Source organism: Megascapheus bottae, chromosome 13 (genome assembly GCF_031878675.1).
Source record: "Megascapheus bottae isolate mThoBot1 chromosome 13, mThoBot2.hap1, whole genome shotgun sequence".
Taxonomy (NCBI): Eukaryota; Metazoa; Chordata; class Mammalia; order Rodentia; family Geomyidae; genus Megascapheus; species Megascapheus bottae.
This window is the reverse complement of record NC_143521.1, coordinates 38407325-38422348: the sequence shown is the minus strand read 5'-3', so window position 1 is coordinate 38422348 and position 15024 is coordinate 38407325. Positions and strand designations below refer to the sequence as shown.

At 41.9% G+C, this 15024-nt stretch overlaps 1 protein-coding gene across 1 annotated transcript in view; it reads left to right on the top strand.

The window, feature by feature from the left end:
- Positions 1 to 1236: 1236 nt before the first annotated feature.
- The window catches only part of Klb (klotho beta), a 32726-nt gene continuing 18938 nt past the window's right edge, over positions 1237 to 15024 (top strand). Inside the window, exon 1 of the mRNA XM_090343705.1 lies at positions 1237 to 1999. Coding sequence (XP_090199831.1) covers positions 1262 to 1999 — 738 coding nt within the window. The 5' untranslated portion in view covers positions 1237 to 1261. The remainder of the gene's footprint in view (positions 2000 to 15024) is intronic.

The window sequence follows — 15024 nt, the reverse complement described above, 5'->3', positions numbered from 1 at the left end:
CTACAGGCATGTACCATCAAAACCCAGCCTTGCTAAAAACTATTTTGAAGCTAGAGATTCTAGATGACTTTTCTTTTTTCCTGTTGTCTTTTTTCATACTGCGTAAGTTGTTCTGCCTTTTGTGGGTTTGTTTTTTTTTTTTTTTGCCAGTCCTGGGGCTTGAACTCAGAGCCTGAGCACTGTCCTTGGGTTTTCTCAAGGCTAGAGCTCTACCTGGAGCCACAGCACCACTTCTGGCTTTTTCTATGTATGTGGTATCAAGGAATCGAAACTTGGTCTTCATGCATGGTAGGCAATCACTCTACCACTAGGCCAAACTCCTGGCCCTAAGTTATTCTGGCTTTTTAATCTTAAAAACTGAATATAATCTATGACAATATTATTTCCTTTTTCAGGCTTTTATTTCTGTTTATCTTTTGCAAACTTTACAGTTATTACCTATTTTTTTCTTCAAGAGAACCTTGTCGATAACTTTGTTAGACTAAAGATTTCAGCTTAGAGAGCTTGAGTTTTAAAATACATCACATTTATAGATTACATCATCAGGTGTTTAAGGTTTCCATCTAAACATGCTGTATTTCTTCTTACAACTCTTTCTCTCTAATCAATAAATCCATTTTTAGAACTTTCTGAAAACAACTCACATCTACTCCGATTATGTTAGATACAGTTGTGACTTCTGCAGATGTTCACTATGTTACGGTTTTCCTGAGTTATTACTGGTAGAAAGCCAGGTGATTGACTTCTACATAAAAGTGCTTTTCCTGAAATGTGAAAAAGCAAAATTACCTACTCCCAAACTCTAAAAATGGGGCGGGGGGGGGGAATGATTACACCCCTTATTAGAGAATGTTCAAAACCACCAGAAAAGACGTGTGCCCATGGGGAGAAGCTACAGGAAAATGTCCAGGGTCCATGCTCTCACCTTCCACCTTCAAAATCCTTGCCGTTAAACTCAGCAAGGCATGCTTATCTCATTTTCCTTTTCTCATCCAGGAGAGACAGACCAAAAGCCATGGGTGACCGCATGGAGCCACCTCCCTGGAGTTACGTGGCTCTCCCTCCATGATCCATCCACCCCACCGCAGGGTCCAGGCTAATCATTGACAGCACTTTACAATCACCAGCGTCCAGCGGAGCGTCGATAAGACAGTCCGGCAGGCGGTGGCACACTCAGCCAAGCCTGTGTAGCCGGGTCCCCAGGGGGAATGAATGGATTTCCTCCAGCTCCCAGCAAAGAAGCCCACGCCACAGGAAAACAATGTCCAGCGGGGCCCGGCGAGGATCTGTCCTGCTGTCAGCGTTTATTCTGCTGCGAGCCGTCACTGGCGTCTCTGGAGATGGTACTGAAATCTGGTCGAGGAACCCTCATCTGAGTCCGGTGAATGCAAGTCAGCTGTTTCTCTATGACACTTTCCCTAAAAACTTTTCCTGGGGTGTTGGGACTGCTGCATTTCAAGTGGAAGGGAGCAGGGAGAAGGATGGGAAAGGCCCATGTATCTGGGATCATTTCAGGAGTACACACCTGCAAAATGTCACCAGCCCGGAGGGTTCCAGTGACAGTTATATTTTTCTGGAAAAAGACTTGTCAGCTCTGGAGTTCCTCGGAGTTTCTTTTTATCAGTTTTCCATTTCCTGGCCAAGGCTTTTCCCCGATGGAATTGCAACAACTGTCAATACGAAAGGTCTTCAGTACTATAATTCTCTTCTGGATTCTCTCGTGCTCAGAAACATTGAACCTGTAGTCACTTTATATCACTGGGATCTGCCTTTGACCCTGCAAGAAAAATATGGGGGCTGGAAGAATGGCAGCATGGTTGATTTCTTCAATGACTATGCCACATACTGTTTTCAGACATTTGGGGACCGGGTCAAATACTGGATCACAATTCACAACCCGTACCTGGTTGCTTGGCACGGCTATGGCACAGGTCTGCACGCTCCTGGAGAGAAGGGAGGTCTCGCAGCTGTCTATGCAGTGGGCCATAATCTCATCAAGGTATGGTACAGCTGGCTTCTTGCAGCTCCACAGTCTCTCTAGAAGAGCAGGAGTTAACAAGAAACACTAAGCAATGAAACAGTTCCCTTTATTGAATCATGCAGATCATTTCAAGCTAATTCCCCAAGTTCTATCCTCAACTTGTCTGTTTCTATTTGGTCTTAATAATCTACCAGTTGTGTTCACTCCACCCGAAATTGCACTGTGAGGCTGTTCTGAGATAAACAGTTATCCAGTGAGATGGGAGAAGAATGACTTTCCTTTCAGGTCTGGGTGGGAAACCAAGCTTTGGGGCTTGTCATGGATGGAGCTCTTTTCTGACATGTCTCCTTCCAGAATCATGTGAAGGGCATGAGCATGTCAAATTCAAATTGGTTATTATTATTGTTGTTGTTAGCGTTGCTATTCCTAGTGGTACTGAGTGCTAAGAAAAATCAATGTTAGCCAACAGGTATATGTTAAATATAAAAGTTAAATTGCATATATTCTGGGCTAGGAAAGTGGCTTAGTGGTAGAGGGCTTACCTAGCATGCATGAATTCATGGGTTCAATTCCACAGTGTATGTCATAAAAATCAAGAGAGAGCAATTAGATTAATTTTTCTGGGAGTTAATTTGAATCATTACTATAAAATTGGAAAAATATGTTCTACTAAGTTTTTTATTTTTATTTTTTTTGTCACTCAGGGACTGGGTGCTGCCTTGAGCTTTCTCACTCAAGGCTAGTGTTCTGCCACTTTGAGCCACAGTGTCACTTCCATTGACTAAGTTTTTAAAGCAGTACATTGCAAGAGCTAGAGTTTATGCTGGGAAATGGAGAATTTCTTTTAAAAAACAATAGTGAAAACAAAAGTAAGCTAGCTAATTTAATAGTAATAGAGTACTTATTGTATACTGTAGATTATAGTATGCATTTTTTTCATGCATGGACATAACATTTGACCCTCCCTTCCTTCAAACTTACAAACCAGGTCTTATTGTCCCACTTTAAGGATGAGAAAACTGAAGCTTAATGAGATTAAATACCTTTCCAGGAGCAAATGCAACTGTGGTGAATATGGGATTTACAAAGAAAATATGATCAGACACTATCTTTCTTAAAAATCTATTGAAGATATTTATTTACTTATTTATTGTCAGTCGTGGGGCACTAAAGACCAAGAGACTCATCTATTAATCACTAGAAAACAGGAAGTGGGGCTGTGGCTCAGGGGTAGGGTGGTAGCCTTGAGCTGTAGAGCTCAGGGACAGAGCCAAGGCCCAGAGTTCAAGTCCCATGACCCACAAAAAAAAAAACTGTCAAGAAAATAAAAACTATCAAGTGCAATCATCTCTATATTTCATTGTATCATGGCTGATTTTTGAGATATTGTGGTATATTAGTCATGATGCTTTTGGCTGCCAGTGTCAGAATATAACTCAAATTAGGTTAAACAGAGAAGAACAATTTCCTGGCTGAGTAAGCTGTGTTGTTAGTGTTATTTTCCCTCTTGGGAGAGAAAAATTTTTTTTTAAAGTTCAACTTTAAAGGGTGGGGGGAGGGAAATAGGGACCAAGACATGAGACATACTTCACATGTATGTGAAGTACTGCACCTTCTAGCTAGTGAATATAATGTAACCCTTCTATTAATTACAATAAAAATATATGAGAAAAAGTTCAACTTTTAAAATCTATATTTAGCCTGGCATGGTGGCACAGCCTGTAATCCCAGCCCTTGAGAGAACAGAGGCAAGAGGATATTGAGTTTGAGAGTTACAAAATGAGACCCTCAAAACCTTCAAAATCCAATAAAATAAAACACAGGCTGAGGTTTTATTTTATTTTATTTTTGCCAGTCCTAGGGTTTAAACTCAGAGCCTGAGCACTGTCCTTGGGCTTTCTCAAGGCTAGAGCTCTACCACTTGAGCCTTAGCACCACTTCCAGCTTTCTCTATGTATGTGGTACCGAGGAATCGAACCCGGGTCTTTGTGCATGCTAAGCAAGCACTCTACCATGAGGCAGAGAGAGAGAGAGAGAGAGAGAGAGAGAGAGAGAGAGAGAGAGAGAGAGAGAGAGAGAGAGAGAGAGAGAGAGAGAGAGAGAGAGAGAGAGAATATAAAACACAGGGCCAGGAGTTTGGCCAAGTGGTAGAGTGCTTGCCTAGTATGCACGAAAACCCAGGTTCGATTCCTCAGCACCACATACACAGAAAAAGCCAGAAGTGGTGCTGTGGCTCAACTGGTAGAATCTAGCCTTGCAAAAGCCCAAGGACAGTGCCTAGGCCCTGAGTTCAAGCCCTAGGACTGGCAAAATAAAAAATAAAAAATAGTTCTTGCTGAGCACAGGTGTCTTGCCCCTCTAATCCTAGCTACTCAGGAGACTGTGATCTTAGGACTTCAGTTAGAAGCCAGCCTGGACAGACAATTTCCAGAGACTCTTATCTCCAATTAACCAGCAAAGAAAGCTAAAAGAGGTATTGTGGCTCAAGTGGTAGAGCACCTGCCTTGAACAGAAAAAAATAAGCAAGAACACAAGGTCCTGAGTTCAAGCCCCAATGATGGTACTAAAATAAAATACATTTGGACCCAATTTTCTCAACTCAGCAAAGCCCCAAGTGTTTATGTTAGTAAAGAGTAAAACAAAGCTGGGTGCCAGTGGCTTATGTCTGTAATCCTAGCTACTCAGGAGACTAAAATCTGAGACTAAAAGTTAGATTGGGCAAGAAAGTCTGTAAGATATTTTTTTTCCAGTCCTGGGGCTTGAACTCAGGGCCTGGGCATTGTCCTTAGACACTTTTTGCTCAAGGCTAGTGCTCTGCCACTTGAGCCACAGTGCCACTTCTGACTTTTTCTGTATATGTGGTAACAAGGAATCAAACCTAGGACTTCATACATGCTAGCCAAGCATTCTATCATTTTTTATTTTTAAATTAGTAGGTACATACAATCATTTTTGATGGGAATATCTCTCCCATAAAATGTAAGCTCTGAGAACTTCTAGGTAAACATGCACAGACCCTGAGGAAAATGAGTTTGCTCTTGAAAACAGTTACTCATTCCAATTTATTACTCCATTAAACACAGCCATCCTCCACATTCGTTTTCATGGCTTTCCAATGTCATCTTTCATAGATGTACACTGTTTACATAGCACAAAGATTTCTTAACCTGGACAGTATTTACATTTGGGGCTGGATAATCCTTTGTTGTGGCGGACTGGGCATTGTGGGGGTGTTAAGCAGATTTCCTGGTTTCTACCCAGCCTCTATCTCACCCCTCTACCCCCATTGCTGTTCCCAGCCATTGCCAAATGTCTCCTTGGATGTCAAGATTCCTACCCTTTCCTCCACTTCTCTCTTTTTTTGTGGGGGGGTGGGGAGGTCATGAGGCTTAAACTCTGGGCCTGGGTGCTGTCACTGAGCTCTTCAGCTCAAGACTACCACCCTATCCCTGGGCCAGGGCCTTGTTCCTGAGCTCTTCATCTCAAGACTACGGCCCTACTCCTTGAGCCAAGCTCCCACTTCCCATTTTCTAGTGGTTAATTGGAGATAGGTGTCTCACTTTTTTAGTGCCCTGGCTGGCTTTGAACTGGGATCCTCAGATCTCAGCCACCTGAGTAGCTAGGATTACAGGTATGAGCCACCACACTAGGCTCTTTTCCTCCACTTCTTAAAAATCACTGACTTAAACCTATAACTGACACTGGCTAAAGGCATGAAGCACCAAGTATTCAGATATAACCAGTGCCAAGGGCAGAAAAATGACAATTGCACTAAATTGCATCAAGGAGATCCAGGACTTTAAATTGTGTGCATAATCTCAGAATCAATTTATAGACTATTGTGTCTTTACAGAAGCAATAATGATTTGGGGATAGGAATGTAAGTCAGTGGCACAGCCTTTGCCTAGCCTGTATAAGGCCCTGGGGTCAATATTCAGTACCACAAGAAAACAACTAAAAATATTTAGAAACACTTTTTTTTAATGTTAAAATAAAAGGGAGGGGGCTGGGAATGTGGCCTAGTGGTAGAGTGCTTGCCTAGCTTGCACAAAGCCCTGGGTTGGATTCTTCAGAATCACATAAACAGAAAAAGCCAGAAATGGCTCTGTGGCTCCAGTAGTAGAACACTAACCTTGAGCAAAAAGAAGCTCAGGGACAGTGCCTGAGCCCTGAGTTCAACCCCCAGGACTGGCAAAAAAAAAAAAAAGAGTCAAGTATGGTGGTACATGCCTATAATCCTTACAAATGCAGCATTGTCTGAAGGTTGATGCTACAGGATCATAAATTCAAGACTGTCCTAAGCTACATGGCAAGACTTTGTCTCAAAACAATCTTTTTCCTTTATGGTTAAAAGAGGAAATAGTCTATCATTATCAATTTGATTACATCCAATTTGTCTTTGCACACACTATGAATAAACTTTCCTAGTACTGGCTTTCTGATTTTCATAAAATACTTGACAGAGCTACCCAAGCCATTTCTCTCTCATTAACCATGACTTATTTATGAACAAAATGCTGAACTTCCTTTTAAAAATGTGTCCTTTCAAAATAACAAAATTCAAGAATCCAAACAAACTGAACCAAGACATTTGCATTCATTTTTGATGTTGTAGTATCATTTATCCCCACCTATACACACACACACACACAAACTCAAGCCAGAAAGTCCATTTTCTATGTCACTTCACATTGGGTTTTATTTTGTTCACTTTTTAGAATATACTTGTTTGTTTGCATATGAATCACATGAACTTCGATGTATGGCTTTTTTGTTGCTGTTTGCACAACTGTAGTGTCAATTCAGAACCTCATACTTGCTATCTAGATAAACACTCTACCACTTTAAAACAAACAAAAACAACATGATAGTGCTGTCTGGCACCATGGCTCGCTATAACCCTAGCTACTCAGCAGGCTGAGATCTTAGTGCTCAGTCCAGGCACTAGAAAGATCAGGAGACTCTTAACTCCAATTAATCACCAAAACACCAGAAGTCACACGGTGGCTCAAGGGATAGGGCAGAAGCCTTGAGCTGAAGAGCTCAAGGACAACGCTCGGTCCAGAGTTCAAGTCCCATGACCACAACCATCAGATCTCAGCCTTGTGAACAGCTAGGATTACAGGCATGAGCCAATGGCACCTGCTTGTAATATATATCAGGTGGGGAAATGCCAATCTTTATGTTTACTATTAACATTTTAACTTTAATCATTATTCCATGAATATTTAAATGTATCCTACGTGAACTTTACAATACAATCGTCTTAAAAGATGAAATGTAGGTCAACAGTTTTTTGTATGCCACACAAATGATGAAATGATTGTCTAAATTCCTCAAGGAAGGGTTCACATGCTTGCTTAATTCTGTAAAAGAGGTTCTTGGGTCAGAAAATGTTGAGAAACTTGACAATAGGTCACAGCCTCTCTGACTGTTTCTCCATGTGGATAAGCCTTCACTTCTTCCCTATTTTTCCATCACTTTGAGGAACTTTGAACAGCACTTGGCACCATTCCATTGGAGAAGCTCAGAATAAAGCTAACCCTGTGTTAGACATCCAACAAGGAATGAAATGTATTCTTTCGTGTGTGTGTGTGTGTGTGTGTGTGTGTGTGTGCGTGTGTTGTGTGGGGAGGGAGGGGAGAGGATTATGAACTGAGGTCTTGGAGCTGTCTCTTAGCTTTTCTCTCAAGGCTAGCACTCTGCCACTGGACCCAGAGCTTCACTTCCAGCCTGTAGTTGTTAATTGGAGAAAAGAGTCCCAGAGATTTTCCTGGCTTTTGGAAAATTGAGCTTGGCTTGATTTGATCTACAATCCTGGGTATCTGGAATTACAGGAATGAGACACAGGTACCCACATGGACTATTTTCTATTCAAGAGAAAGGACTTAAAACTGCAGTGGAGGCCCTTAGCCTAATTTTGATTAAGTTCTAAATACTAAGTCCCAGTGATTGTAAATAGAGAGTCCCTCCTTGAACACTTATTTGTTAAACTTGTCATTTAAAATATGATGTAAAAATCAACATTAATAAATTCTTTTAAAAAATGAAAATAAAATTTAAAAACTTTTTTAAAGCCCCCCCCCAAAAAAAACTGCAGTGGAGGGCAAATGATAGAGCACCTACTCATTAATCAGAGCCCTGAGTTCAAATCCCAAATAAATATAAGCCGGGCACCAGTGGCTCACGCCTATAATCCTAGCTACTCAGGAGGATGGTGGTTCAAAACCAGCCCAGGCTGGAAAATCTGTGACACTCTCATCTCCAATAAACTACTTAGAAAAAGCTAGAAGTGGTGCTGTGGCTCAAGTGGTAGAGCATTAGCCTTTAGCACAAAGAGGCTCAAAGACAGCACCCAGGTCCTGAGGTGAAGCGCCAGGAGTGACCAAAAATAAAATAAATAAATAAGCTCACAATGGAATAGAAATACATTGTGAACATTATACACATTCACACACATACACATGCCACACACATGTATATGTGCATGCGTGTATACATATACTCATACATACATACATACATGTACACATACACACTACTTAAACATACAGTCTTTTCAACACATGCATATCAATTACAGATACTCATTTTGTTGTTGTTGCTGTGAGGCTTGAACTCAGGGCCTGGGCCTTGTCTCTGATCTCTTTTGCTCAAGGCTAGTGCTCTTAACCACAGTGCCCACACTTCTAGTTTCTTGATGGTTAATTAGAGATAACAGTCTTACAGACTTCCCTGTGTCAGTCAGGTTTGAACCATACTCCTCAGATCTCAGCCTCTGGAGTAGCTAGAATTACAGGTGTGAGGTTCCAGCATAAAACCATAAATACTTAAAATAAATTTAACTAATAAAACCTACTTGTAGGGCAAGGAATTTGGCCCAGTGTAGAGTGCTTGCCTAGCATGCATGAAAACCCAGGTTCCATTCCTTGGTACCATATACATAGAAAAAGGCCATATAGGGTAGGGGGAGGGAAATAGAGACAAAAACATGAGAAGGGGTATCAATGTGTGAAGTAATGCACCTTCTATCTGGAGAATATAACTGTAACCCTTCTATTAATTATAATTTAAAAATATATGAAAAAAAAGAAAGAAAAGAAAAAAGCCAGAAGTGGTATAGAGCTCTAGCCTTGAGAAAGCCCAAGGACAGTGCTCAGGCCCTGAGTACAAGCCTCAAGACTGGGGGGAAAAAAACCAAAACAACTACTTGTAGGCCCGGAGTTTGGCCTAGTAGTAGAATGCTTGACTAGCATGCACAAAGACCTAGGTTCAATTACCTACATAGAAAAAGCCAGAAGTGGTGCTGTGGCTCAAGTGGCAGAGCTCTAGCCTAGAGAAAGCTCAATGACAGTGCTCAGGCCCTGAGTTCAAACCCCAGGATTGGCAAAATAAATAAATAAATACTTGTAGAAAAGAATTTCTAAGGACAGTTTGTACAATCAGAATACTTAGTTATAAGAGCCATGATTTGCAGGCTAAAATTGGTATTCTAAAACCTTCAAGAGAGTCATGTTTACTTTCCCTAACCATTAAGTTGAAAAAAGTGCTATTTTAGTGAATGATTAACAACAGTTTAAATAAATGTAATTATAAATACTCATAGAATAATATTGTGGCCCTATTTAAACAGCTTTGACACTCTCATACATGGAAATTTGATCTCCAACTAGAGATCAAAATATATATTTTAGTAATAGAAATGGTGGCAGATGTGATACAATGACAACTCAGGGAAATGTTATCCTACTTTGTACTGTCAGGCATGTAATGGCAGAAATAAAGTCTTGCTAAGAAAATTGAGCATTAGGAGAATTCATAAAAATAGACAATGCTCAGAGAAAAAGTTGAAATTAAAATTACTGAATTTGGGGCTGGGAATGTGGCCTAGTGGTAGAGTGCTTGCCTAGCATACACAAAACCCTGGGTTCAATTCCTTGGTACTACATATGTAGAAAAAGCCAGAAGTGGTGCTATGACTCAAGTGGTAGAGCACTAGACTTGAAAAAACCCAAGGATAAGTGCTCAGGCCCTGAGTTAAAGCCCCAGGACTGGCAAAAATAAAATTACTGAATATTTGCAAGTCTGTTTATATAAGACTAGAATGTGGGTTGGGAGTGTGGCATAGCAGTAGAGTGTTTGCCTAACATGCACAAAGCCCTGGGTTCAATTCCTTGGTATCAAATACACAGAAAAAGCTAGAAGTAGAGCGTTAGCTCAAGTGGCAGAGTGCTAACCTTGAGGAAGGTCACGGCAGTTCCCAGGCCCTGAGTTCAGTCCCCAGGACTGGCAAAAAAAGAGAGAGAGAGAGAGTGGGGGGGAGGGAGAAAAGACTGTAATGCTGTGACTAGAGCAGCCAAAAATGAGCAAGTCACAGAAGTAATAGTCTACCTGACATTAATAGTTGTCATCCTACCTACACAGAGGGCTGAGATCTGAGGATCTCGATACAAAGCCAGCCCAGAGAGAAAAGTCCATGAAATCCTTATTTCCAATTAACCAGCAAATAGCTGGAAGTAGAGCTGTGGCTCAAAGATAGAGTGCTAGCCTTTAGCAAAAATGCCCAAGGCTCTAGCAAAAGAAAACAAGTTTTTCCTTCATGGTTGTTTTCTTTTCTTCTTCTTTATTTATTTGTTTATCTGTGTTTGGAGGATAAGAGGAAACAAATGGAGGGACAAAGGTGAACAAATGTAACAGTGGTATTCAGTAGACACTATGTTGAGAATGGACTATACAACTTGTGGGTGGGGATGGGAAGGAAAAACTGGGAGAGAGAGAGGAAAGGGATAACTTTATCCAAAAAAAGTGCTCATTACCTGACTTGTGTAACTGTAGTCCTTCTGTTCATTACCTTTATAATGATTTTTTTTTTTTGGCCAATCCTAGAGTTTGAGCTTAGGGCCTGGGCACTGTCCTGGAGCTTTTTCAAGGTTAGAGCTCTACCACTAGAGCCACAGCACCACTTCCGGCCTTTTTTGTGTATGTGGTACCAAAAAATCGAACCCATGTCTGTGTGCATGCTAGGCAAGCACTCTACCACTAAGCCATACTCCCAGACCTATAATAATTTTTTCCCCAGGTCTGGGGCTTGAACTCAGGGCCTGAGCAATGTCTTTTGGCTTTCTCAGGGCTAGAGCTCTACCACTTGAGACACAGCACCACTTCTAACTTTCTCTCTGTACGTGATACTGAGGAATCAAATCCCCATCTTCATTCATGCTAAGCAAGCACTCTAAACACTGGGCCAAACTCTTGTCCCCCTTTAATTATTATTGTTATGTGTGTGTGTGTGTGTGTGTGTGTGTGTGTGAGAGAGAGAGAGAGAGAGAGAGAAAGAGAGAGAGAGAGAGAGAGAGTGAGTAATGGGGCTTGAAACTTGGCCTGAGTGTTGTCCCTAACTCTTCAGCTCAAGGCTACTGCCCTACGCTCAAGCCAAGCCCCACTTCCCATTTTCTAGCGGTGAATTGGAGATAAGAGTCTCAGGTCCTTTTGTGCCCAGGCTAGCTTTGAACCTTGATCCTCAGATCTCAGCCTCCTGAGTAGGTAAGATTACAGGTGTGAGTCACTGATCAAGGCTCTATAATAATAATTATTACTATTATTATTATTATTATTATTATTATTTTGCCAGTCCTGGGCTTGAGCTCAGGGCCTGAGCACTGTCCTTGGACTTTCTCAAGAATAGAGCTCTACCACTTGAGCCTCAGCACCATTTCAGGCTTTTTTCTATGTATGTGGTACCAAGGAATTGAACCCGGATCTTCATGCATGCTAGGCAAGCACTCTACCACTAGGCCAAACTCTGGGCCGTCTATAATTAATTTTTAACTCAAAATTAACTTTCTCCAGGCTAGGTACTGGTGGTTCATGTCTTTAATCCTAGCTACTCAGGAAGCTGAGATCTGAGGAAAATCATTCAAAGCCAGTCCAGGCAAGAAAAGTCCGTGAAACTCTTATCTCCAATTAACCACCCCAAAACCAGAAGTGGAGCTGTAACTCAAAGTGGGTTGAACAAAAAGCTTAGAAACTGCACCTAGGCACTGAGTTCAAGCCCCAGGACTCTCTCTCTCTCTCTTATTTCTCTCTCTCTCTGTATCACACACACACAGAATCAATAAGTAAAGTAGCTTCAGTCATCTGAGAATGTTAATTTAAAATGTAGGTGAAACTTTGAATCTTTCAGGACTCTACTATTATTACTTGGTTGCTCTCAGGGCCCTGTGGTGACCAGAGAGTATTTGACTAGGCCTTAGGTGGAAAGCAGTGGTTTACTCTTGGTTCTTCTTTTCTAGTGAGCTAGTGTATGGGGCAAGTCTCCTCCTTTATCTTCTTTTACATCTCATTATCACTGAAGTTACCTTTACATTCCTGAGCATTCCTTAGAGACCTTAGAATTTGCAGTAATCTGAAAAGTAATAGCAATTCAATCCACTGACAGAAACTTTTTTTTTTCAAACAATGCTCTCCAGATAGTGTGTGTGCCTGGTGTGTGTCAGTTGCACCATAGTTCCACTTCTGGGTTTTGTTGTTGTTATTGTTTTTGATGCTTAATTGGTGATAAGAGTCTTGTGGACTTTCTTGCTCATGTTGGCAAGATCTCAGTTTCCTGAATAGCTGGGCTTAGTGTGAGCTACCCGTACCCAATATGCTTAACGTTCATACTCAAAAAGCCAACACACTACCCCTTGAGTCATATATCCAGCTTTGTTTCTTTCTAAATCCTAAGGGAATCCTTCCCATTACCCCACGCAGGCTGTCATAGCTTTAATTACACCCTGACATCAGCAAAGTGCACATAGAACACCCTAAATTCCACACTGCCCGCCCACCAGTATTTTTCCCTAACAAGATAAATTATTTTCAGTTTGTTCTTCCAAACTTCTTCAAATTCCCATTTTCACCGGGTCTTTGCCTCTCTTACCTATTCAGTCTTCATAACCATTCTCTAGGGTGTTTGATTTTTTATACCCTGTATAATGAATGATGGGACTGGAGACTGAGGGGGAAATGATTGACTTCAAATATCCAGGAGTAGTGTTCAAATTGTTCATTTCTCTTCAATTATCCTTTCCACCAGCTGTACTACATTATCTTCCTGCCTTCTAATCCTATCTCCATTTCTAACATTCAGCCTCTTATCTTATTTCTTTCTTTTTATGCACTGAATTTATCTGACTTAGGATTTCCAGGTGTATCTGAGAGGGTATCACGTTAGATTAAGGAGGGAAATGAATGGGAATGAGATATTAGAGCTCGCTTTCTCTTCCCCTCTCTCCCCTTTCTCTCCTAACCTTCTCCCTTCCTCCCTCCCCTCACCAGTTCTGGGGGCTTCAACTCGGGGCATACTTCCTTAGCTTTGTTACTCAAGGCTGGTACTTTACCACCTGAGCCACACATCTACTTCTGGCTTTTTGGTGTAATTGGATATAAGTCTACAGACTTTCTTATTTGTGCTGGCTTCAAACCTCGATCCTCAGATCTCAGCCCCCTGAGTAGTTAAGATTATAGGTGTGCGCCCCCAGCACCCAGTTCCCACTATCTCTCAAGGACATCAGGCCTGAGAGTTGGCTGGCTGGAAAGAAACATGCTGCTGAGCTCCCTGTCAGCCTAAAGAACAAAGGTTGAAACTCCCTTCAATCAATCATTCCAAAGGTAGATGGCCTTGTACAAGATACACCATAACCTTGGGAAATCCGTAGGATGGTGATTGTGCAAGATTGTGCAAAGTGGCCAGGCTCTGGTTGCAATTCCTGACCATTTCTGCTGTCTCAAGAGGCCTCCTTTATGAACACCCTACAAAGAATGCTCACAGAATTCCCAGCCTTGTTCAGAGGGGTGTGTGTATGTTCACTGCATATGTGCCTGCAAGTCCTGAGGCTTGAACTCAGTGCCTGAGAGCTGTGCCTTAGTTTTCTTCATTCAAGGCTGGCACACTACCCTAGTAGTGCATGGGATGTAAGAGTCACAAACATTTCTATATAAGCTTACTCTGAACCAGAAACTCCCGATCTCAGCCTCCCAAGTAGCTACAATTCATAAGCATGAAGCCCCAGCACCCACTCCCAGAAACAAACTGCTTTTTCCAGATGTGGGGCTTGATCTCAGGGCCTGGGCACTGTCCCTGAGCTCTTTTGCTGAAGGCTAGGGCTCTACCACTTTGAGCCACAGCTCCACTTCTGGTTTGGGGGTGGTTAATTGGAGATAAGAATCTCTTGGATTTTCGTGGCTGGGCTGGCTTTGAGCCACAATCCTCAGATCTTGGCATCCTGAGGAGCTAGAATTACAGATGTGAGCCACCAGCAGCAACCAGCTAAAAACTTCTCCCCTTGCTATTTGACAAGACAGTATGGAGTTATAAGTACTAAACCTCCTAAACCTCCCCCACATTCTCTACCAAGAATGGAGGGCCGTTTTCAGCCCAGAGCAGAGATAAGGAAAGATGCCTTGATAGCTTAAGCAAATAGCTGCAAAGGTGAGGGAGACTCAGGAGAACTGGAAGGTCACCTTGGGGTATGACAATGCAAGCACATGAGAATCCAAGAAAACCTTGGAATCATATGGCCAAGGTGGGTGTCTCTGTATGCGACTCATCTGAATGCTAGTGGAAACAAGATTTGTACCATGGCCAGGAGTAGAGCCTAGTGGTATCGTGCTGGCCTAGCATGCACAAAACCCTGAGTTCCATTCCTCAGTACCACAAACACAGGAAAAGTCAGAAGTGGTGCTGTGGCTCAAGTGGTAGAGCGCTAGGCTGTCTAAGGACAGTGCCCAGGCCCTGAGTTCAAGCTCTGGGACTGTCAAAATATAAATAAATAAATAAAAAGATTGAACCACAATTTAGGTAATCTTTCCTACAATTGTTCAATAATGCAATAGAAGCTCTATTTCCCAGAAATCCTCCCTGGTTTTTCCTCTTAGGTTTACTATTCCTACTAGCGCTGAGTTACTGCTCCTGGAGCACGTGATGGCCTGTTTGTAAGGAAGCTAGGTTAGGGCTCAGCTCTTACACGTGTGGCTCTTTTCCCTTTCCACATCTGAGGTGC